The sequence below is a fragment of the Chlorocebus sabaeus genome, chromosome 25, assembly GCF_047675955.1.
Source record: "Chlorocebus sabaeus isolate Y175 chromosome 25, mChlSab1.0.hap1, whole genome shotgun sequence".
Lineage (NCBI taxonomy): Eukaryota > Metazoa > Chordata > Mammalia > Primates > Cercopithecidae > Chlorocebus > Chlorocebus sabaeus.
The window spans coordinates 28,349,986-28,375,051 of record NC_132928.1 but is presented as its reverse complement, the minus strand read 5'-3'; the positions used below and the strand labels follow the sequence as shown (position 1 = coordinate 28,375,051).

The 25,066-nt window shown below is 52.2% G+C and overlaps 1 protein-coding gene across 1 annotated transcript in view; it reads left to right on the top strand.

Annotated features, from left to right (window-relative positions):
* The first annotated feature begins 3,685 nt into the window (after window positions 1-3,685).
* IGFN1 (immunoglobulin like and fibronectin type III domain containing 1) overlaps window positions 3,686-25,066 on the top strand; it is a 32,772-nt gene continuing 11,391 nt past the window's right edge. The window contains exons 1-14 of the mRNA XM_073011403.1: window positions 3,686-3,884; window positions 5,805-5,944; window positions 7,188-7,287; window positions 9,302-9,346; window positions 9,575-9,620; window positions 10,190-10,364; window positions 11,755-11,868; window positions 13,946-14,114; window positions 15,294-15,566; window positions 16,327-16,378; window positions 22,706-22,854; window positions 23,408-23,523; window positions 24,238-24,379; window positions 24,738-25,037. Coding sequence (XP_072867504.1) covers window positions 3,686-3,884; window positions 5,805-5,944; window positions 7,188-7,287; window positions 9,302-9,346; window positions 9,575-9,620; window positions 10,190-10,364; window positions 11,755-11,868; window positions 13,946-14,114; window positions 15,294-15,566; window positions 16,327-16,378; window positions 22,706-22,854; window positions 23,408-23,523; window positions 24,238-24,379; window positions 24,738-25,037 — 2,020 coding nt within the window. The remainder of the gene's footprint in view (window positions 3,885-5,804; window positions 5,945-7,187; window positions 7,288-9,301; window positions 9,347-9,574; window positions 9,621-10,189; window positions 10,365-11,754; window positions 11,869-13,945; window positions 14,115-15,293; window positions 15,567-16,326; window positions 16,379-22,705; window positions 22,855-23,407; window positions 23,524-24,237; window positions 24,380-24,737; window positions 25,038-25,066) is intronic.

Genomic DNA, 25,066 nt, shown 5'->3' with positions numbered 1-25,066 from the left:
AAAAGCTCCTGAGCAAGCTCACCTTCTCCAGCAGGCCTCCTGACTACACAATTCGCAGGGTCTCCTCCTTCCTGGTCACTCGGTGGACTCTGTGTCTATGACTCCATTAGTGACTGCCTTTCCTCCCACTCTCAAAGTTTGCTGCCTCTTTGGTACCACTTTGAGATGTGATTCCCAAGAGGGCAGCGGCTTTATGTATCTGTGTGACTTATGGTGTCAAAGGTCCCAAGGGACCAGCTTAGCTGAAAAGTTAAGGGTTTGGATGATGAAAATGTCCTTGCTAAAAAGGCATCATGGGGCAAATTTATACTAAGCCAGTCTGGTTAAGAGCTTAAAGCTCTGCAAAGCGAGGAGTTGGATGGACTGATGTCACAGGACCCTTCCATCTCTGACCTCCTCTGAGCTAGAGTGTTAGCCCTGGGGGGCCTTACCCTGCCAAGCCTGGACTGGAGGAGGAGGAGGAGGCGGGGTGAGTGGGAGGGGCGGAGAGAGCAGAGGCGCCTGCAGCAACTGACACCTGCTCCAGCCCTGCCTGTCTACTACCAGTCGATCCAGAGCCTCCAGCAAGCAGCAGCTGGAAACGGGGAAGAGGGAGCAGACAGGAAGCGGGAGGCCAGTTGTACACCCAGGTAAGTGGGCACTCACACCTGGCTGCCCACCCAGGCCAGGATAAGGCCGGATGGAGACACTAACCTGCTGTCCAGTTTTTCTATGCAAGAAGGGGCAGGCAGTGGGTAGGACATCTGCCTGGTGAACATTCCCTGGCTGGCCGTTCACACGCTGGAGTGCACCTGTATCCCCTCTAGGCGACTCCAGGATATCTGGAAGAGAGAATTTTAGTGTGTCCTGTCTAGGTGGTTCTGTCCTGGCTCTAATTTTCTGGACACGGCTTGACTTTGAGTGTGATACGATGACCAGATTAAAAATATCACTAGCAGTCCAGAATAAGGACCTCAGGCTGGGACTTGTTATATTTTGGTTAGTAACATGGTCAAAGCAGTTGAGAGAACCCCATTTGGCTCTTCCTGCCTCCATTTCTACCAGTTGAGAGGTAGCAGGGACCAGCTGGAGGTAGCAGGGACCTGGATCTGCAGGATGGATCCAGGGAGGGCAGGGAAAAAGGGTGGGGAGCCATAGATCCTGGAGAGGGGCCAGGGAGACACTGCCCCCGGATCCAGTGCTGAGAGTGTTGCTGGGACAGCTGAAGTAAGGACACAAGCTGACATTTGCTTTTGGGAATAATTGGACTTCTTAAATGTGGGAATGAATTACGGAGGAGAGAATTCACTTCCTTTCTCATTTCTTCCAACTGAGACCACATCCCTCTAGTCTCCAACTCAACAGATCTCTTCCCCCATGTCATTGACTTTGTACCAAATCTGGCTTATTTTAGAAGATGGTGGAGCACCAGAAGTGGATGGCTTAATGTCACACCCCTAAGATCCCCCAAGGGCTTTGCTTCTTTTGCCCTCCTCAGCTGGGAGCTGTAGGGAGAAGAGTGGTATCATTGTTATCCTTCTTCATGTGTTACCAATAGCTGAGTAACAGGATGATAGCTGCTCATGGTGATGATGTGTGTGACGATGGGGATGATGACTCAGATAGCTGTGTTGAACTCAGACTACTCCAGTGTGGGGTCACCGACTGCTGCCAGTGCACTTGCCAGGAGGCTGCACTGAGGGGTGGGTGGGACGGGGGCCCATACAGCCCTCCCCCTGGCCATGGCCACCTGGGTCCTCATCCGTTGGTGACTGCCTTCCCTCCCACCCTTCCTCGTGACTCCCTTCGGCATAGCGCCTGTGGCACCTGTGACCGCTCCAGAACGCAGTTGGCGTACCATGGCATTCCGGCACGCTAGGGTGCAGCGGCTGGGCAGATGAGGGGCCGCCAGGGACCAGAAGTGCCAGTGGGTGGGCCATTGCGAAATGGAACGATCTCCATGGGAGAGAGGAATTCGCTCTGTCATGTGTGATTCTATATTAATGACAGGGCTTTTTGGGCAGAAAATGGAGTCCCCAAAATGGAACCGCTTGGCCGTGGGCCAATCGCACAGAGGGTGGGACTGCTGGAGAACTCTTTCAACACATCTCCCCATCCCAATTTATGGCTCTCATCCCATCCCAAAGCCAACCCCCTTCCTCTCCTGTGTGGGACTCCCCATTGACCGTAACAGATGGATGCAATTAAGAGGAAATCGGGAGAGATGGTGGTGGTGACAGAATGGAAAATACTCCTGTTCACCTGACACTATAATTCACTGGCTTCAGAGGGGAGCAGATGGATTTATGGGGATCCTATGGGCCTGGGCCAAGAAGAACTTAAGAGCAGCAAAGTTGAGGACTCTCCCCTGCAGACCTTGTGACCGGAAGGATTCTATGAACGTGGGAGGTAGAGGACTTTGGGGTCCTGCCAGAAAATTTCAGAGTTGGGGAAGGAGCCAGGAGTCCCAAAGAATGTCCTTGGAGAATTCTCATTCCAAAGTCAATGGGGCAAGCTGTTACACAGCTGGAAGGATCCTGAATGGGTCTGATTTCCTCAGGTTTGGGAAGGTTGTGTCTCACCCTCTGGGCAGGGTCATCAGGCCTGGGGTCCCACCAGGAGGCCAGGCCACCAGCACAGTGTGCAGGCTCAGCCTATGGTCCCCTTTACCTGGGAATGTTACCAACTGGGTGGCATCCTACCCACTCCCTGGTCTCTGGGAAATTGGTTTTGCAGGGGACAGGGAATTGCAGGAAACCAATCAGTGCCATTAGTGGGTTAGAAAAGCTCTTGGGGGCAGCAGCTTTTTCCAGCTCCCACCCCAGACATTGGCTTATGCACTGATGGTGTGGGAGGGGTGGGGTGAGACCAGGCTGGATCTCTTAAAAGCAATTCCATTTCTGTTCTCAGGAAAATAGAACTTCTACCCTGAGAGGAGTCAAAGAGGAGGCAGAACTATGGCAGGTAAGAGAACAAACCTCCCCTCCCCAACCCTCCCTGGCAATCCTTACCAGGACAGAGAGGAGAGAAGTGGTAGGGATCAGAGATTTCTGGGAATGTGCCCATCTTGTTTGTTGTTGTTGTTGTTGCTGTTGATTTTGAGACAGAGCCTCACTCTGTTGCCCAAGCTGGAGTGCAGTGGCACAATCTTGGCTCACTGGAACCTCTGCCTCCTGGGTTCAAGTGATTCTCCTGCCTCAGTCTCCCGAGTAGCTGGGATTATAAGCATGTGCCACCATGCCTGGCTAATTTTTGTATTTTTAGTAGAGATGGGGTTTCACCATGTTGGCCAGGCTGGTCTCAAACACCTGATCTCAGGCAATCTGCCCGCCTTGGCCTCCCAAAGTGCTGGGATTACAGGCATGAGCCATTGTGCTGGGCCTTTTTTTTTTTTTTTTTTAAGAGTCTTGGCTTTGGATTTCAATTTGTTTTCCTGAATAAGGGGTGCAGAGCCCCCACATGAGCTCCCGCTTCCTGAAAAGGAGCCCTTTCCCACTCTCTCTTCCAAGCTTTTCTCCAGTGACACACTCAGGGTCTTCCCAGGGTGCCCCACCCACTTCCTAGAGGCTCCATTCACATTGCCTGAGAGGTGCCACCAGATTCCCATTAGAGAATTAAAAAGCACTGTGCACAGGCGGGAGGTAGGACAAAAATCCTGCCCCAACAGTAGGAGCGAGAAGGGGCTTCTTGCTCCTTGGGCGAGTGGATGGATGCCCATTCTGTTGAAGGGTCACCCAATAGCGAGAAGGCGGAAGGCCCACCTCCCTCTCTCCTGCATTCTCCAGGAAAGTTCCGGAAGTCCCATATCCCTGGGGTGAGCATCTGGCAGCTGGTGGAAGAGATCCCTGAAGGCTGCAGCACGCCGGACTTTGAGCAGAAGCCCGTCACCTTGGCTCTGCCAGAGGGTGAGAGCCCAGAGGGGAGCTATGGAGGGGAAGCAAGATTCTTGCTGTCCTACCTCCCAGGGGAGAGGGCTAGGGCACACACCTTCCTGGACACCCAGGCCCTACATCCATCACCAGACCATAGCCTGGCTCCCTCCTATCCTTAAGGGGGTACGTGCTTACCTGGAACCCTAGAAGTGACAAGGGACCTGGGGAAAAGAGTGGATAAAGAGAATGAAGAGACAACATGCTATTCCAGTGTGAGAAATATCTGGGGGGCAAGGATGGAAAAATGCTAAACTGGGGAGGAGGCAGAGGTTGTGGTGTTTTCTGGTCCCTCTCTCCTCTCCTCAAAGCCACTGCTGCAGATAGGCACTGTTAATACAGTTAAGGTGATTCCTCCCAATCCTCGCTTCCAGGCAGCAGCACCCGCAGTGGCTCACAGGCTGGGCTCAGGAAGGCCCTTCTAGAAGGCCACATAAGAAAGTGCCCAGAAAAGTGGTGGGAACAAAGGCTTATTGGGGAAAAAGTGGAAATTGGTGTTCTTTCCCCAACACACATCCCTGCAATAAATTTTAGTTCATAGCATCCTCGTAATAAGAAAAAGAATGGTATTTTATTTTTCTTTTTTCTATTATTATTATTATTATTATTATTATTATTATTATTATTATTTGAGATGGAGTTTTGTTCTTGTTGCCCAGGCTGGAGTGCAATAGCTCGATCTCAGCTCACTGCAACCTCCGCCTCCTGGGTTTAAGTGATTCTCCTGCCTTGGCCTCCCAAGTAGCTGGGATTATAGGAATGGGCCACCATGCCTGACTAATTTTTTGGTACTTTTAGTAGAGACAGGGTTTCTCCATGTTGGTCAGGCTGATTGCGAACTCCCAACCTCAGGTGATCCGCCTGCCTTGGCCTCCCAAAGTGCTGGGATTACAGGCATGAGCCACCGCACCTGGCCAAAGAATGGTATCTTATTTTTCTAAATCTGGAACAAGGTAATGCGAAATTGGGACGGGCCCTTGGGCCTTTGGTCTATGTTGCTCTCTACTAAGATGTTCCTGGTGGGAGGCTGAGGGATTCTTTGAGGGCAGGTAGTTCCCAGGCCTCCATGCCAGGCATGGAGCTTGGGGTCTTTTCTGAGGTTGGAACCTATGTCTCAGCACCAGCTCCTTTGGGCACCAAATAGCCATTCCTTCCCGTGGTTGTGATTCCTCCTCCCTCTAGAGAGTAGGAAGGGGAAGGGAACCCACAAAAAATCTCTCTTTTTTTTGAGATGGTGTCTCACTCTGTCACCTAGGTTGGAGTGCAGTGGCGTGATCTCCACTCACTACAACCTCTGCTTCCAGGGTTCAAGCAATTTTCCTGCCTCAGCCTCCCAAGTAGCTGGGATTACAGGCACGCACCACCACGCCTGGCTACTTTTTGTATTTTTAGTAGAGATGGGGTTTCACCATGTTGGCCAGACTGCTCTCGAACTCCTGACTTCAGGCGATCCGCCCACCTTGGCCTCCCAAAGTGCTGGGATTACAGGCGTAAGCCCCTGCGCCCGGCTGGAACTCACAAAATCTCACTCCCTTCCCAGTCTTGGCAGAGCCTTCAGACTCCTTGCTTACCCACTCTCAAGAAAAGCCCCTCTCCCCTAAAGCCCTGCTGGCCTCCCCTTTCACCAGGGCCAGCCCACCTATCTCTTTCCCTCAAGCAGCCCAAGCTTCCGCAATACAGAAAGAGGAAGGACTGCCCTCTGGGTGCCTGGAATCTGCTGCTTTCCACCTGCGTGTTCTGAGTCCTGAGTCAAGGGGACCCAGGCCTGGCACCCTTTTTGGAAGGGGCTGTTGAAATACCTAGATGAGGAAGATGATGTAAATTAGAATTTAAATAAAGTATACAGTCACCTTCTCCCAACTTGTCAGTCTTCCTGCTTATCTCTTCCTGCTGCAGGGAAAAATGCTATCTTTCGGGCTGTGGTCTGTGGGGAGCCCAGGCCCGAGGTGCAATGGCAGAACTCCAAAGGTGACCTCAGTGACTCCAGCAAGTACAAGATCTCCTCCAGCCCTGGCGGCAAGGAGCACATGCTGCAGGTAATAACCATAGCTCTTCCCCCGACCAAGGTCTATTCATCTTTTCCCATCCCCTTGAAGATCTCTTTGGCAGCCTCCAGTCCCTAGAGGAGTAAGACATACTCCTTGTTGAAGTTGAATCCATTCAACTCCATCTCGTGACTTAAAGTTGACTGAGCCAAGAACGGATCTGGCAGGCTTGCAGATACCTCTGCTGATAACCAGGAAGGTGGTGTAGATTGGAGCTTAAGAGCTCAAGCTCTGAAGTCAAACTGCTGGGGTTACAATCCCAGGCCCACCACCTTGGCTTTGGAAAGTCACTTTACTCTTTCTATCTCTGTTTCCTCATTTGTAAAAATGGGTTAATAACAGGACCTGCTTTAAGGAGTTGTTATGAGTTGCTGTTGTTGTTGAGACAGATCTCGCTCTGTTGCCCAGGCTGGAGTGCAATGGCATGATCTCGGCTCACTGCAACCTCCGCCTCCCAGGTTCAAGCGATTCTCCTGCTTCAGCCTCCCAAGTAGCTGGGATTACAGGCATGCACCTTCACGCCCAGCTGATTTTCATATTTTTAGTAAAGATGGGGTTTCACCATATTGGCCAGGCTAGCCTTGAACTCCTGACCAATGGTGATCCGTCTGCCTCGGCCTCCCAAAGTGCTGGGATTACAGAATGAGCCACTGTGCCTGGCCAGGGGCTGCTATGAGGGTGAAAGTTTTATGTAAAGTATCTAGCTAGTGCCTGGCCTATAGTGAGTACTCAATCAATCTTGGCTAATCTGAGCAATACTATAAATACCAACCATGGGATACCTACTATGTGCCAGGCCCTACTATGTCCCAGGGGCTAAACATTTGACATAGATTATATATTTAATTCTAATCATTCAACACTTTTTTGAGGAATTATATTCCCATCTTACAAATGAAGAAACTGGAGTTGAGAGAAGTTAGATAACTTGCTCAAGGTCCCACAGCCAGTAATACAGGACAGAGACTGTTTTCAGGCCCAGATCCATCTGACCCCAAAATCACACTCTTTCTACTATGCTACATTGCCTCTGATGGCAAAGCATTGGTACATCCACCCTCTGTCCCGAACCAGGTTTTTGTTTTGGGATCTGTCTTTCCTGATAAAGACTGTGAGCTCCATAAGGACTAGGACCATGTCTTAATCACTTTATACCCCCAACACATAGCCGTGTCTAGTAAATGGAGGAAGCGGACATGGTAGCCCTGCTCCTCTGCCCTTGGCCTTTCTGCAGATCAACAAGCTGACAGGTGAGGACACGGATCTGTACCGCTGCACAGCAGTAAATATGTACGGAGAGGCCACGTGCTCAGCGAGACTCACCGTCATTGAAGGTGGGCTTTTCCCTGAGCTTGTCTCATCAGTGCACAGGGCAGAGAGCCCACAGAGGAATCAGAGGCCCCGTGGCTAGTGAGGGAGGGGAGCAGAGGGGAGGGAGCCCCACTGAGACTGCCACCGCTGCTGCAGCCCCACCTTGTGCTGGGTCCCTGGCTTCAACCACATGCACACTGAAGTCTGCATGTGTTTAAAAAGGCACACCTTGGCAGATGCTCTGAAGGATATTCTCTTGGCCCAGTAAATGAGCAGGACCTGAAAGCTGGCTTCTAGTCCTAGAGCTTCTGCTAACTCATTGAATGGGCTTTATTTTCTTCTCTGGGTCTCAGTTTCTCCACCGTGCAAAGGATATTTGGATATTTTGGACAGGCCTATGCCAGAGTTAACAAACAGGTCACACAAAGGCCAAATTCTCCCTCAGACGTGTATTTGGGCATGCATGGTGTTTGAAATTTTAAAAATTGTCAACCTGTAGTAATTGAAAGGTAGATATCTCTTGAGGAAGCAGGTCTAGTCTCGCCACTGATTATGCTTACAATTGGTCTGTCTACAAGTAACAGAAAATCCTACTAAGAGTAGCCTAAGAAATAAAGATATTTCATTCCTTCACATAAGAAGTTTTGCGAGTGGTGTCCAGGGCTCAGGGCTGCCATCAGATAGCTGATTCCTTTGGTCCCACTGCTCTGCCATCCTTAGCAGATTGGCTTATCACCTCATGGCCATAAGAGGGCTATGGCAGATCCAAACCTAATCCACGTTCAAGGTAGGAAGGTGGAAGAGGTGGCCCAGGTCCACCTGCCTCTCTTATTTTTATTTTTATATTTTTGAGACGGAGTCTTGCTCCATCACACAGGCTGGAGTACAGTGGCACAATCTTGGCTTACTGCAACCTCTGCCTCCCAGGTTCAAGCCACTCTCCAGTCTCAGCCCCCTGAGTAGCTAGGATTACAGGTGAGTGCCACCACGCCTGGCTAATTTTTGTATTTTTAGTTGAAACAGGGTTTCACCATATTGGCCAGGCTGTTCTCAAGCTCCTGACCTCAGGTGACCCACCCGCCTCAGCCTGCCAAAGTGCTGGGATTATAGGCATGAGCCACTGCGCCTGGCCTTTTATTTTTTATTTTTCGAGACCTGTTGCCCAGGCTGGAGTGCAGTGGTGTGATTATGGCTCACTGTAGCCTTGACCTCCCAGACCCAAGTGATCCTCCCACCTCAGCCTCCCAAGTAACTGGGACTACATGCATGCGCCATCACACCCAGCTAATTTTTTGATTTTTTTTTTTTTTTGTAGAGGTGGGGTCTCCCTATGTTGCCCAGGCTAGTCTGGAACTCTTGGGCTCAAGCTATCCTCCCACTTTGGCCTCCCAAAGTGCTGGGATTATAGGCGTGAAACACCATGACCAGCCCATCCACCTTTTTTATAAAGGAAGCAAAGGCTTTCTCAGAAATTCCGGGAGCTCATTGGTCAGGATGGTGTCACATGAGCACTGCTAGTTGCAAGGGAAGCTGGGAAGGTGAGTGTTTAGCTTTTTCAGCCTCTTTAGTGGAAGCAGATGATGAGGATTACAAATGGCTGCAGGATTAGCCAAACAGCAGTGTCTGACCTATTTGGCAATATTGGGCCTATACCCTGATATGGCAGCTCCCACGTGGAGTGAAAGAGCAGCTGCCCCTTTAGATACTCTTGAGTTTGTTGTGGTTGCCAATGTCTGCTTCACGCATTTCTGCCACCTCCCTGGCTCCTGTGGACACATGACTGGGTCTCCCCTGCATGAGATGATGCTTAGGTTGGTCCCCTTGGTCATGGGTAAGGCTCTGGGGTAAAAAAGCTTATGATGGGCAGACCCTCCATTCTGCTCCATCCCTCTTGCTGGGATCATCCACGCCTTAGAGGACAGTGGGGAGAGCAGGGCTCTGGGACTCCATCAGTTTCTCAGGAAGACCGTCAATGTGTCTTACTTCCCTCCCTGCTTGTCCACATCGACTCCTTCCTCTCCTCCCTGGATGATCCAGTTGGCTTTCGGAAGAATCGGAAGAGGCACAAGGAACCACAGGAAGGTAGGTAGATTTGTCAGAAATCTCTTTGGGGCCTGTGGGGGATAGACTACTCCTTTCCTGGTGTTCCCTGCCTGGTTGAGCCACCATGCATACCTTGTGGGTCACCACCAGTCTTCAGGAGAGCCCCTTCCAAAGGCTTGGTTGTCAGCATGGGCACACAGAAAAGCCCTGCATCAACCCTCAGGCATCCCACCTGGGACTGAGGCCTCATTCCTACTTCTTTTCCAGACCTCAGGAAGGAGCTGATGGACTTCCGGAAGTTGCTGAAAAAGAGGTGGGTTTGGGCCTGTCCATGAGGGATTTTGGAGGCTCCCATAGTATTCACTCCCTACTATTTCCATAAGTAAGCTTGGGCCACACCTCCACCCAACACAGCAGGGAGCTAGACTGACTGTAGCAGATGGGAGGATGGGAAGGGGACTGAACTGGGAATTCTGGATCTAGCTCTGCCATTTCAAAGCTCTATATCCTTGAGTTAATCATCTCTCCTCTGATTTCCTCATTTGCAAAATGTGGTGGTCCACTGGAACAATGATGTAACTTTTTTTTTAAAGCAACAGAACAATGCAACACCCACTTTCCCCAGACATCTTACTCAGAAATCTACAATACAGGTTGTTAGGAGCATTTCTCCTGAAAGTTGTGGGGTGAGGCTGAGGCTCGCCCCACCCATCTCTAAATCCTTCTGGCCCCAAAAGTGGTCAGTCCCAGAGATTCCAGGATCTGTATTTCCTTGAGTGCAGATAGAGCAGCTTCCTAGAACTACTTGGGGCACCAGAGCCAGGTGGCCAACAAAGGAGCAGGGGTTCCTCTGGCCTCTGACCGGCTGGCCTTGCTCCCCAGGGTCCCACCAGCCCCTGAGAAAAAGATAGACCTTGAGCAGGTATGGCAGCTGCTGATGACAGCAGACAGGAAGGACTACGAACAGATCTGCATGAAGTACGGCATTGTTGACTACCGTGGCATGCTGCGCAAGCTACAGGAGATGAAGAAGGAGCAGGAGGACAAGATGGCACAGGTGCCTCACTCCATGGCCACCCCTCACTCCATGCCCACCCCACACACCTGAACCACAGGTGCCTCACCCCATGCCCACCCCTCACTCCATGCCCACCCCACACATCTGGACCATAGGTGCCTCACACCCAGAGGTGGGCTTGGAGGCAGAACTTAGGAAACCAAGTATGATTGAGGGGCCTGTCTCCATCTAGTCCCCAGTGGGGTATCTGGCTAAGGCCTTGGGATCCCAGGTTGGTGTCCTGCCTTTGCAACCTGGTTCTGATACTTACTAAACTCTGGAGCTTTGGAAGAGTTAGGGCCTCTGTGTCTTGGATTCTTCATCTGTAAAATGGGAATTATAGTCATGCCTACCTCGCAGGGTTATTGGGAGGATAATGAGAGAATGTACTTAAAGTACTTAGCTTAGTGCCTGATACATGGTAAGGGCTTGATTTTTGCTATCATTATCATTGTCACCAGATTGGGGGGGGCGGTACCTCATTGGTTTATTTCTCCTTTTTTTTTTTTTTTTTTTTTTTTTTGAGATGGAGTCTCACTCTGTTGCCCAGGCTGGAGTGCAGTAGCACAATCTTGGCTCACTGCAAGCTCCGCCTCCTGGGTTCACGCCATTCTCCTGCCTCAGCCTTCTGAGTAGCTGGGACTACAGGCGCCTGCCACCACGCCCGGCTAACTTTTTGTATTTTTAGTAGAGATGGGTTTTCACCGTGTTAGCCAGGATGGTCTCAATCTCCTGAACTCGTGATCTGCCTGCCTCGGCCTCACAAAGTGCTGGGATTACAGGCGTGAGCCACCACGCCCAGCTACCTGGTTTATTTCTAAAGGCTTTCATGGAAGGGAATTTTACAGTTCCCATTAGCACTCTGATCCCAGAATCTTATCAGCTGTACAGGAATTTCTTCCCTGTGTCTAACTTAACTATAACATAAGTCTAATTTTTCTTCTGAAAATAGAAAACAACTCGTTTTCATTATCCTGAAAATAGTATCTTATCCCCTTGAAGGATAAGTTTTCTTAAACCTAACACCTAGGGTCTCAGCCTTCTCTCCTCAAAGCTTTCTCATTGGCTTTGACACAGGACCCAGCACAGAGCTTTGCACACAGTAGGTGTTCAACTAATGTTTGTTAGAAGTACAGATGAATGGAAAAGCCCTACTGTGTTCTAGCACCTGGGCACCTGGGGTCTTTTCTTGGTTGTCTTCTTGATCTGATCTCTCATCTTGGAGAATTTCCTTCCTTGAGGGGCTTACTTTTCCCCACTTGTAAAAGGGGCCAATGCATGCTCATCTGGGATGCTGTGGGCCTGGGATGGTACCAGGGCCTATGAGGGTTTGGAGTGCCCCAAAGAGAGAGCTTCATGAACTCTCCTGGTGGGTTTGTCTGTTTTGTAGTACATCAATGCCATCTCCAGCTTAAGACACATCAGGGTCACCAAGGATGGGATTGCAAAGTTTGACCTGGAGCTGGATCTCAAGGATTCTCAGAGCAAGATTTACCTGTATAAGGTGAGGCTGGAGGGGCTATGGGTGGGGGGATCTGGCAGGGATGCTGCAGGTCTAGTGGGGAGGGAACTGTAGGTACCCTGGGTTCCTCCATGGGAACAACCAGAGCACACAAGTGGTGAGCCCCTGTGTGGAGTTCCTGGTTGGAGTTGGGCCAAACCCTGGTGTAGACCATCCATCCACAAGGACTTCTTATCTCACACTGAGCAACCAGTCTCTCCAGCTGGGCCTGTGACTCTCTGTAAATTGTGTCTAACACCAGAGCATGGGGGTGAAAAGAGGGTTCTGAGAAAGTGCACCCCTTTCCATCTGAGCTTTCTTTCCAGAGACTTCATACATCCCTACCTGGGCTCTAGGAGTAGTTACCTGCCAACCAGATAGGGGCAGCAGCAGGTGGGGAGGAGCTGGTAAAATTTGGCTAGTTCTGTAGCCAGACTCATCCAGCTTTATCACTTATAAGCTGTGTGACCTCAGACAAGATACTTATCTTCCCCGTGCCTCAGTTTCCTCACTTGTGAACTGGGGATAATACAGGACCTGCCTCACGGTGTACTGCAGTGCTAAATGACATCATGTGTGACTTGCCCCTCCCCTCACCTCTCTGCTCATTCCTGCTTCTCTTCCCCTTGTCCCTCTGTTCCTGCCCCACTGGCCTCATCCCTGTTCCTTTGCCCCAGCTGTTCCCTCTGCTTGGCATGCTCATCCCTGATATCAACAGGGCTCATTCCTTCATGGCAGAGAGACTCCCCTTGGCCACTCTGTGTGATTCCACTATGTCCCTCCAGCCCCGTCCTAGCACTCAGGAGCCCTGGACCCATATCTACCTTTTTGTTCCCTGGTTCTCTCTTCTCTTTATTTCTCTTTCTCTCTTCCTTCTTTCCTTTTTTCCTTTTCTCTCTTTCTCTTCCTTCTTTCCTTCCTTGCTTCCTTTTCTTTTTCTTTCTTTCTTTTTGTTTCTTTCCCTTCCTTTCTTTCTTTCCCTCCCTCCCTCCCTCCCTCTCTCTCTCTCTCTCTCTCTCTCTTCTTTCTTTCTTTCTTTCTTTCTTTCTTTCTTTCTTTCTTTCTTTCTTCCTTTCTTTCTTTCTTTCTTTCTTCCCTCTCTTTCTCTCTCTTTCTTTCCTTCTACAGGGTCTTACTCTGTTGCCCAGGCTGGAGTGCAGTGGTGCAATCTCAGCTCACTGAAACCTCTCCCTCCCAGGTTCAATCAATTCTCCTGCCTCGGACTACCGAGTAGCTGGGATTACAGGTGTTTGCCACCACACCCAGCTAATTTTTCATATTTTCAGTACAGATGGGGTTTCACCATGTTTTCCAGGCTGGTCTTGAACTCCTGACCTCAAGTGATTCACCCGCCTCAGCCTCCCAAAGTGCTGGGATTCCATGCATGAGCCATCATGCCCGGCCAGTTCTATTTCTTTCTAACATAAATTGTTTACTTATTTATGACATTTATTATTTATATTTTTCCCCCATAGGATTTTAGCTAGTGAGAGCAGGAATCTTTTTTTAGGCATTGATGTGTCTTAAGTACCTAAAACAGTGCCTGGCACACAGTGGGCCCCTAATAAGTATTAGCTGTTGTTAATATTCAGCAAGTAGCAAACCTATCTAGGGCTTAAAGTAGGTAAGCATATAGATTACTGGGTTTGTAGAGCCTTATGGATATCTGATGGTATTCTCTGCAAGTTCCTATTGGTGAATAAGTTGAGCTGGGGCCCGTGGGCCATTGGTGTCATGTCCAGCCTCCCCTGCTATCCTCGCAGGGCTGCTGGGGAGTAACTCTACTCACAGCCTGAGCTGGAATGTCAGCAACTTCAGGTGCCCCTTTGTATAACACTTGCAGACTTTTCACTCCGTGGACATTCCTAGAGCATGGATTCCCATCCAGCTCACAATCCCTGTTCCCATGTCCTCCAGGCCCTGCTGTCCACCCCATCCCAGCTCCTCTGTGGTTCCAGGAATCTGTTGTCTGGTGACTGGGCCTGTGGGAGAAAACTGCTGGTTATAGCCAGAATGGGACTGGGGCAGGAAGCACTGAGGACCCGCTGAGGCCCACCTCCTCTTCCTTTTCTGGCCTTAGGATGGTGAGATGATCCCCTATGGCTTCAACAACCAGACCAAGCACTGTCTGCGCCGGCTGGGAAAGCGCTATGAGTTCCAGATCCAAGACCTGAGGCCTGAGGACTCTGGCATTTACCAGGTCAAGGTGGAGGATGCTGTGGTCTTCTCCACAGAACTGGAGGCCAGTGGTGAGTGGTCTACACTGCCGAAGTTGGAGTCGGGGAGATCTGTGAGAAGTGGAGTCCATGTTGGTGCAATGTGTGTGTCGGGGGGTAAATGTGACGTGGCCCCAGCTGCAAAGACAATTGGGACATACCTAGATGGCCAAATTTTGATGCTTTCTGTTTTCCAAAGCCTTGGTGCAAGTTATCTCTCTTGGTGCTGAGCTGGGTTCTACTGAATTACCGTCACAGACATAGAACATATGTGTCATGCCTCTGCTCAGACCTTCTGCAGACACCGATTATTTTCAGATCAGATCCAGACTAATTGCACAGCCTCTAGAACTCCTTTCTGTTGCATGTCCTCATCTCCCACAAAGCCCTAGCAAGAATCTCTGGGTTAGGCATCCTCGCGCTCCATACAGACCTTTCCTTTTCTGCTTCCTGTATTCCTTCCCTATATAGGAACTGCCACTCCTCCTTCATCAAACTCTGTGCCATCCCCATGAGTACCTGTGTCCACATCACTCTCAGAGCAACCTGCCAGCTCAAGGGGTTTCTTGAAAGGACAAGGAGAGGCCTGGGGAAGGGAGCATGTCCTAAGAACATGGCTAAATCAAGGTTGGGGGAGAGAAAAGGGGGTTATGTGTCCCAGCAGCGGGGAGGTGCCCAGATGGGGCTTTGAGAAGCCTGAAAACAGTGCAGGCTTGGGAAAAGGAGTGCGGGTTTGGAAGTCAGCCAGACCCTGGTGTGAATCTTGGTTTCTCTTAACTGCATAAGACTGGAGCAAGTTATTTAACTTTTTAAGCCTCAGTTTTCTCACCTGTAAGAAGAAATTAATAATACTTACCTGGGGGTAAGCAATTATTACTTGGATGAATAAGATAAAGGATGAATAAGATAAAGTACTGGCTCTTAGCATAGTGGTTTCCTTCATGCATCCACCTTGTCCCCAAATGTAACTTTTGGGTTTAGAAGTATGGAATCCTAGAGCTGAAAATAAGCCTCATTGCTCATAATTCTAACCCCTCATTTTATGTAGGGAGAATTGATACTTAAGGTCCAGAGGAGACCTATCCCAGGTAACACAGGGAGTTTGTGGCTGAGCTGGTCTAAGCCAGGATTTCTGAACGGCCAGCCTTGCCGCCTCAGGTCACACTGTGTCATACCATCAAGCTGATATCCCCATTCTTGCTTCCCTGGCAGCCATACCCCCAAGAGTGGTGGTCCCACTGGTGGAGACCCACTGTGAGGAGCACGGTGACGCAGTCTTCGAATGTACCTTCTCCAGCCCCTGCCCTAGTGCAGCCTGGCATTTCCGGCACCGGCTACTCCACCCCAGTGACAAATATGAAGTGTTTGTGTCCCCCGACGGGCTGACCCACCGGCTGGTGGTGAGGGGCGCCCGTTTCTCAGACATGGGCCCCTACTCGCTGGGCACTGGGCTCTACACTTCCAGCGCCTGGCTGGTGGTTGAAGGTGAGTGCTTCACATCTCTGTCTTTCTCTGCCTCCAGGGAAGACCTCGGGGCTGCGGAGGCATGAGGAAGGCAAGGCAGTGGGATTTCCTTTGGTCAGCCATTTGCTCTGGAACGATTCCCTTGCTCAGAGAGAATAAGGAAGGCTCCTTAGCTTATTCTCCACCCATTGCTGTGCAGACCTTCATGGCCAACCCAACCCTTCTCAGCTGTGTCTGCTCCACTGGGTCTCTTGGAATTACTCTGGGGCACAGATGGCTCTAGGGTCCTAGGCAGCCTTGGGACAGTGGCCCAGGTTCAGTCTGGATGAGAAGCCCCTGCACCAGACCAGAGCGCACTCTCAAACCTCCCTGGGAATTGAAATTTGGGTTCAAGATGTTCCCAGGAAAGTGTAAATTAGACACAAGTAAGGCAGGTGATAGAGTAAGTTAATATTTTAAAAACCATGCACCTGCTGCGGCAGTTTGATAAACAAATGACTTTTGGCTTATGCATTTTCTCCAAAATCCTCATGAAGCCTGTAGCAGGGTGGCCTGTGGGTATGGGACTGGGGGAGGTGGTGATGGGATTCACCCATCCATCCCTGGAACGCTCTGGCTGCCTTGCCAGGTGGTCAGCTTGCTTCTGTCCTGGGGAAGCCTAGGTCAGGCAAGTAGTTGGGCTCAGGCAGGTGCTTTGGCCGGATTTAACAGGAGTTTTGGTACTTTCTCTTGTCTCTCCATGTGGGCACTGATCTTCCATATGAATAAACACTCACCGAAGCTGGGAAGGATAAAGACCTTCAGTCCACTAGTGCTGACCACCAACTACAGAGGCAAGGAGCCCAGGCCTCAGGAGCAGAAGAGTCTGGGAGCATCAACAGCCAGGGAGAGAAATTCAGAGAGCAGGACCCCAGTGGGGGATCCCTTGAGGGGGCAGGGATGGCTTCTGGGTTGCAGCACATAGCCAGCCCAGACAGGGATGGCCTTGGCAGACATGGCTACTCCTTGATGGAGGACAAGGGGGCAGCTGACTCAGCCTGGGGCCCTGGACAGGAAGGCGAAGGCTTTCTAGAAGCAGAGGGAAGCAGAGTCACTCTTCCCAGGGAAAGTCAATCTGGCAGAGAGGGAGGCTGGGCTGAAAGCCTTGCAGAGAGGCCCTATCTACAGGGAGAGAGCTCAGAATCAGGGTTGGGCCTCCCAGAAAAACGACAGCAAGATCGTGGCAGAGACAGCAACGGTGATGAATGCTGGAGGACAGCAGGAGGCTGGGAGGCTGGGTCCAGTCCGCTTCAGGCTGGAGGACTGGGGAGCAGCAGGGAAGGAAAGGAGCACAGAGGGGATAGTGGAAGACAACTGGATAGGCACGCCCCGGAGCAACTGTGGGATGCTCAACTGAGACCTGGGAGAGGAAAGAGTGACATGCAAGGCTACCAGTCTGATCCTGTAGGGTCCTGGCCAAGAGGAAAGCAGATAAAGATTTCACAGGGTGATAGCTTGGCTGAGATGGACAGAGGGGATGCTCCAAGTAGGGAAAGAAGGAGAGGAGTAGTAGTGTGGGGTAGTGGGACTGGCCTGGGAGAAGCTGGAGACAGCAATGGGGCGGGAGGTCCTGGCACCCTGGAGTTTACTGGAGGAAGAGGTTCTGGCTCCAAGGCAGGTATGGGCCCTGAATCCTGGGATTCTCAGGGAGGTAGAGATACTGACTATGGGGAAGCCTGGGGCTACCGGGGGTCAGGAGAGTTTCTAGGACAGACACTTGGAGGCAAGGATTTCCAGGAACCATCAATATCAGGTGGTAGAAAATTCCTTCTGGGAGATGGGAGTCCTGAGATCAAAGCTGAAGACTCACTGCAGGAGGCAGATGGTCTGTGCAGGGGGGAATCTGTAGTTGGAGGAAGTGTCTACAAAACTGGCCCTGGAGGCCCAGGAGACCCCAGTGGCTGCGAAGGTGGCCTACAGGAACTCAGGGGAAGGGATGGCCGGGAAACAGCTTGGGCCTCAGGTGAGATAGGGGATGACCCCAGAAGCTTCCAGTCTTCCCAGGAGTGGACAGCAGGTCACAGAGCAGCAGGGGGTGTTGGCAGAATAGAATCTAAGGGCACAAGTCCTTGGGATGACACACCATCTGGCCTCAGAAAAACTGGAGCCCACTATGGGCCTGGAGTGCTGGGACCCAGTGGAGGGCAAGAGGGTAGGGGTGGTACCCAGGTGGCTGGACTGACAGAGTCTGGTCAGGGGGTGGATGCCAGAAGCCGTGGGCTAAGTAGGTCTCCAGGCCTGGGTGCTCAGGGATCTGGGGGGATACTAGGAGATACGGAAGGATTAAGAGGTCCTGGGTCAATAGGGTCTGAACCAGATTTCTGGGATGGGTCAGGGAGCTCCAGAGTAAAAGGACCCAGAGGCTATAAGGATGACTTGGAAGGTCCTGGGAGAATGGAATCTAGGTACGAGGGCGGCTTAGGATATTCTAGGGGAATAGGCCCTGAAAGCGGGGCTGGTTACAGCTATGGCTCAGGGGTTCCAGGAGAAATGGGGTCTGGCCATGGTGCTGGTTGTAGAGTTTCCCCTAGGGCACCTGCGGGAATGGAGTCTGAGGAAGGGGGTGCGTACAGGAATGGCTCTGGGGTACCTGGGGGAGTGTGGTCAGGAAACGAAGATTCTGGCCCTGCAGGAGGAGGGTCTGGGAGAGTTGCCAGTCTTAAGAACGGCTCAGGTGGTCCTGATGGAGCACCCGTGGATGACATCAGGAATTGGGCCTCTGCACGCCAGGGCGGCATGGGCCCTAGGAGAGGGCACCATTCAGATGGCGGCCTAGGGAGTGAGATGACGGGGTCTGTGGATAGAGGTGGTCTCAAGGCCCCTGGAGTAGTGGAGACTGTTGGTATGGGATGTGTGGAAGCAGAACCAGAGAGCTCTGGAAGAATAAGGCCTTGGAGTCAGACTGGCTTCAGAGCCTCAGAGGCCCTGGAGGCCTTTGGAGAAGGAGGCTATGAAGATGGCTCTGGGGGTCCAGAAGCCATGGAACCAGGGTCTCTGAGGGCAGGGAGCAAAGTGGGTGAGGGGAATGGGACAAGATGCCCTGGTGCTAGGGCCTCTGGAGCTGGAGCTGGTTACAGGAATGATACCAGGCACCCTGAGGCACTTGCACCTCACACTGGGGCTGCTTCTGAGAGCCAGTGGGCTTATGGGGCTGGCAATGTGCTGGGTTATGAGGATGGATCAGAACTTCCAGGGCCTCAGGGAACTGGGGTCAGAACAGCCTATGGAGGAGGGTCAAGGGGCCTTGGGCCTAGGAGTACAGGACCAGGGGGTGAGGCAGCCTTTAGAGAGAGTTCAGGGGACCTCCAAGGAATGGGATCAGCAGATGGGCTGGGTTGTAGGAAGGGTATTGGGAGTTCGGGGGAAATGGGGTCAGTGGATAAGGAAGGTTACAGGGGAGATTTGGGGACTCCTGAGAATATGGGTTCGGGGAGCAAGGCTGCTTATAGGGATGGTGTAGGGGGTTCTGGGGCAATGGGGTCAATGGATGAAGCAGATTATAGGAAAGATTTAGGGGCTCCTGAAGGAATAAGTTCAGGGAGCAAGGCAGATTATAGGGGTGGTTTAAAGGGTTCCAGGGAAATGGGGCCAATGGATGAAGCAGATTATAGGAAAGATTTGGGGGTTCCTGAGGGAATGGGTGCAGATTATAGGTGTGGTTTAAGGGGTCCTGGGGAGATGGGGTCAGTGGATGAACCAGGTCATAGGAATGGGATTGGAGGTTATGGGGAAATGGGGTCGGGTTATAGGGAGGATGTGGGGGCTCCTGAGGGAATGGGCACAGGGAGCAAGGCAGGTTATAGCGATGGCTTAAGGGGTTCTGGAGAAATGAGGTCAATGGATGAGGCAGGTTATAGGAAAAATTTGGGAGCTCCTGAGGGAATGGATTCAGGGAGCAAGGCAGGTTACAGGGGTGGTTTAAGGGGTTCTGGGAAAATGCGGTTAATTGATGAGGCAGGCTCTAGGAAAGATTTGGGGGTTTCTGAGGGAATGGGTTCAGGGAGTAAGGCAGGTTTTAGGGGTGGTTTAAGGGGTTCTGGGGAAATGGGGTCAGTGGATGAGGCAGGTTACAGGAAGGATTTGGGGGTTTCTGAGGGAGTGGGTTCAGGGAGTAAGGCAGGTTTTAGGGATGGTTTAGGGGGTTCTGGGGAAATGGGGTCAGTGGATGAGGCAGGTTACAGGAAGGATTTGGGGGCTCCTAAGGGAATGGGTTCAGGGAGTAAGGCAGGTTTTAGGGGTGGTTTAAGGGGTTCTGGGGAAATGGGGTCAGTGGATGAGGCAGGTTACAGGAAGGATTTGGGGGCTCCTAAGGGAATGGGTTCAGGGAGTAAGGCAGGTTTTAGGGATGGTTTAGGGGGTTCTGGGGAAATGGGGTCAGTGGATGAGGCAGGTTACAGGAAGGATTTGGGGGCTCCTAAGGGAATGGGTTCAGGGAGTAAGGCAGGTTTTAGGGATGGTTTAGGGGGTTCTGGGGAAATGGGGTCAGTGGATGAGGCAGGTTACAGGAAGGATTTGGGGGTTTCTGAGGGAGTGGGTTCAGGGAGTAAGGCAGGTTTTAGGGATGGTTTAGAGGGTTCTGGGGAAATGGGGTCAGTGGATGAGGCAGGTTACAGGAAGGATTTGGGGGCTCCTAAGGGAATGGGTTCAGGGAGTAAGGCAGGTTTTAGGGGTGGTTTAAGGGGTTCTGGGGAAATGGGGTCAGTGGATGAGGCAGGTTACAGGAAGGATTTGGGGGCTCCTAAGGGAATGGGTTCAGGGAGTAAGGCAGGTTTTAGGGGTGGTTTAAGGGGTTCTGGGGAAATGGGGTCAGTGGATGAGGCAGGTTACAGGAAGGATTTGGGGGCTCCTAAGGGAATGGGTTCAGGGAGTAAGGCAGGTTTTAGGGATGGTTTAGGGGGTTCTGGGGAAATGGGGTCAGTGGATGAGGCAGGTTACAGGAAGGATTTGGGGGCTCCTAAGGGAATGGGTTCAGGGAGTAAGGCAGGTTTTAGGGATGGTTTAGGGGGTTCTGGGGAAATGGGGTCAGTGGATGAGGCAGGTTACAGGAAGGATTTGGGGGTTTCTGAGGGAGTGGGTTCAGGGAGTAAGGCAGGTTTTAGGGATGGTTTAGGGGGTTCTGGGGAAATGGGGTCAGTGGATGAGGCAGGTTACAGGAAGGATTTGGGGGCTCCTAAGGGAATGGGTTCAGGGAGTAAGGCAGGTTTTAGGGATGGTTTAGGGGGTTCTGGGGAAATGGGGTCAGTGGATGAGGCAGGTTATAGAAAGGATTTGGGAGCTCCTGAGGGAATGGATTCAGGGAGTTATACAGATTACAGGAATGGTTTAGGCAGTTCTGGAAAAATTAGTTTAGGAGGTGAGGCAGGTTATAAGAATGTTTTAGGGGGTTCTGGGAGGATTCCATTAGGGAGTGAGGCAGGTTCTAGGGGTAGTTTGGAGGATTCTGGGTACATTTTGTCAAGGAGTGAGGCAGGTTGTGGGCAAGGCTTTGGGGGAACTGGTGGCATGGGGTCAGGGAGTGAGGTCAGTTATAGGGGAGGCTCAGGAGGATCTGGGGAAATGGGGCCAGAGGGTGAGATGGGTTATGGAGATGGTTCAGGGAGGCTTGGAGTACCAGGCTCACCAGCTGGAATAGGACATGAGGCTGGACCCAGAGGCCACAAAGCCATGGGGCACGGGTCAGGATATTGGGTAGCATCAGAGGGTGGCACGAGCTGCAAGGATGGTCCAGAGCGAGCCAGGGAAACAGGGCTTGTGGATGGGGCAGTACCTAGGGTGGAACCTGGGATGACTGGAATGCTGGGCACTGCAGGTGGCATGGCACAGAGAGACAGCCCCAGGGGCCCAGGGGTGCTGGGGTCTCAGGGAGGGCCACAGACTCTTTCAGATGAGAGAGGCCCCACCAAAGATCTTGGGGGCTATGGAACCTCAGGGATCCCTGAGGCCTTGGAGGCTGCTGGTGCCAAGGGAAAACCAGATGTCAAAGAATGGCAAGATAGTTCTGGGACTCCAGGGTCTTCTAGGGACAGAGGGGCTCCCAGGGCAAAGGATAGGTCTCCAGACCAAGCAGGGATTATGGGGTCTTCTGGGTTTCTTGATGGCAAGGGGGCAGTAGAAGGTGAAACCTGGGCAGGAATGGCTGCTCTGGGGTCTGGACATGAACAGGACATCTGGAAAGCAGGCCCAGGAATGACAGACAGGGGTAGAGTTGCTGGCCAGGGGAGATTGGCATCTCAGGGAGGCGGGGACTCACTTTTGGGAGGCAGAAGGATAGGCTCAGGGAGCTCAGCGGGGACAGGCCAGGATCTGGACAGCAGCTCTATGCCTGGGGAAAGGGGCAAGTCAACATCAGGGCCTGCTGATGGACTAGGAATGAGTAATGCCTGGGCTCCTGACTGGGAAAACCAGGGGTTTAGCCGAGGCAGCATAGGTGCTGCGAAGCAGCCCGCAGGCTCCAGAGTTTCCGGTTCTCTGCAGGAAAAAGATGCCGCTTTTGGTGGGATCCATGAAGGGCCAGGGGGCTTTAAGGGCAGGGAGGGTGCACCAGGCCAAGAGGTGGCTGGTGGATGCCGAAGCCCATGGTCCCTGGATAGCAAAGGTTCAAGTCGTGGAAGCGGCAGTTCTGGTGGTGCAGAGGACTCAGGTATCCTGGGCAAGGGGAATTCTACTGAGCGGGGGAATGCTGTCATCCCAAAACCTGGGGAGTCAGGACCTCAGGGAGCCTGGAATGGCTTAGATGGTCCCTTTGGCAGAAGAGCCTCTGGAGATAGGTCAGGAGGGACCCAGGACCTGAGCTCTCAGCTAGGCAAGGGACAGAGAGGAGGAAAGAGGTCCCTCGGGGAGCAGGGGTCCCTGGAGGCTGAGGATGGTGAGGTCCAGGGTCCTGGGGCCCTAAAGGAGGATGAGGTGCAGGGAGTGGAAGAGGCTGGGAGGTCAGGCAGGAGGCCTGGCTCACTTAGGAGCAGGTCTCAGGCACAGTCAGGGGCTGAGGTGGGAGGAGGAAAGAGAAGGGGAGCGGATGAGGCTGGAAGCATGGGATGGCAGTCTATGGGGGAGAACCGGGGGTGCCTGGAGGAGATGCTGAATGAAGATCAGAGCCGGGAGCCCCCCGGTCACCTTGGTAGCAGGAGAGGTGGCAAAGATGGCAGGTTGGACATCTATGGAGAGAGGAGAGATGCTACCCAGAGTTCCACATCCAGATATAAGCCTGGCACTGGCAGTTTCTCCAAGGAGGCCCGAGGTAGGTGCTTCTCTGCTAAGCTGGCTCCCATGGGCTAGAGACAGTGGGGAGCTCCCTGGCCACTGGGATACTTGGGTCTGTCCCAGTTCTGCCCCCGGCCCCAGGATTTTGTCCCTGCCAGTACTCCCCATTCTCAGGAACCTTTTGCAAATTTAGGAAGCAACCTCTTCCTCTTTATGAAGATGGGGTCCAGCGTGTGAGAGGCTCAATGTTCTCCTAGGAGACCTCTTTGCTCTTGAAACCTTATGTCCACAGCACCAGAGTTGTTGACCCAACTCTCTGTGGGTTACCAGACTTCTCACCTGGGTGACTTGCAGCGGTGGGAGGAAAGGGGCCTTCGTATACCTTACACCCCAGGTCTCCTGGACCAGCCTAGGTGCTGCTGAGAAAAGCAGCAATGCTTGGGCTCCTGTCTAGGAAGACCAGGGCATTGGCACCAAGGCAGCATAGATGCTGGGAACCAGCCCTGCTGACACCAGCAGTGCCCAGTTGGCAGGACCATGGTGGCCTTGCAGGGCCCAGCACAGGCCATGGCCTGGGAGGCTCAGCTCTGGCAACCCCCTCTGTGTCTCTCCCGGCCCCATAGGCCACTTCTCCCAGGGCCTGGCTGACATGAAGGTGCAGCAGGGGGAGGCTGCCACACTCTCCTGTACCCTCACCAGTGACCTGGGACCCGGCACCTGGTTTAAGGATGGCGTCAAGGTACTGCCTCCCCTCACAGCTTCTCTTTACCAGCAGGAGGGACAGAGGTAAAGCAGAGAACAAGAAGAGGGTAGAGGCTTTGAAAGAAAGATTTTTCATTCTTCATTTTACTAATGTATCCACGTCAGGAGAAGTTTAAATAGCCAATAACTTGGTGTGTTTAAAATAAAATTGGATTTTTAAATGATGTGTATCCTACGCCCTGCAGCACACCCCTTGTTCTTCCACCATCCAAAACGCCTCTTCTATACCCATACCTGCTGAATCCTACCCATCCTTCAAGGGCTTGTATAAATGCCATCTTCTCATCCCTACCAGAAGGGGGCCCTCGTCCCCCTGCACAACCTCCCTGTCCTCCATTAAAGCTGTCACCCCAAGAGAAACATCAAAGTGACTCAGGGCATGGGGCTCAGTATCAGCTAGGTCTGGCTTCAGATCCCGGCTCTGCCACCACCAGTTATGTGACCTCAAGCAAGCTGGCGAACAGTCTGGCTTCCTCATCTATGAAGTGGGACTAATAATAGCACTTACTTCATAAGGTTGTTATGACAATTAAATAAGGTGCTAAGCACAGAGAGCATTGGCACACAGTAAGCATTCCATTCACACAGCTGTTATCAGGATCCCGACATCTGTAAAGGGCTCTGGTTAGCTGGCCTGGAGGAGCTGGGATGGGAGTGGGGTGACCTTCTCCTGCTGTGGCCCTGTCTCCAGCTCACCTCCCAGGATGGAGTCATCTTTAAGCAAGATGGTCTCGTGCACAGCCTCTTCATCGCGCACGTGCAGGGGACCCAAGCCGGGCGGTATACCTTTGTAGCTGGTGACCAGCAGAGCGAGGCCACTCTGACTGTCCAAGGTAAGGCCTAGCTCTGCCCTGCCCTGTCCCACAGTCTCTTTGTACCAGGTGATATGCCTTGCTTTAAAACACCTGAATTTGTGGCTACTCTGCAGCCAGTATCTAATCTCATCCCCAGAGAAGATGATTTAAAAAGCCAACTCATACTCTGCCTATTCCAGCATCTTAGCTCTTTCCTTGTCAGGAAGTCCTTGATGAGGTCTAAGCCTGGTCTCTCCCGCTGCAGATGAAGCCCCTTCCCTTTGTGGCAGGGCAGGGGATTCCTTAATCTTCCCCCAGATTTCCTTCTCTGCGTCCTCCTTTCTGCATTCCCCAGTGCCCAGTGCTCTGGTCTTTGACTCTCTTGTTTTATTTCTAGATTCCCCTACCATTGCTCCAGATGTGACAGAGAAACTGAGAGAGCCACTGGTGGTCAAGGCTGGGAAGCCGGTGACAGTGAAGATCCCCTTCCAGAGCCACCTCCCCGTTCAGGCTGCCTGGAGAAAGGACGGGGCCAAGGTGGTGGGCAGTGGTGACAAGGAGGCCCAGGTGGACCTGGGGGACGGCTACACGCGGCTGTGCCTCCCCAGCACAGGCAGGAAGGACAGTGGCCAGTACAGTGTGACGCTGAGGAGTGAGGGAGGCTCTGTGCAGGCTGAGCTCACCCTGCGAGTCCTAGGTACCAACCCCATCTTCCCCCAACCAAGG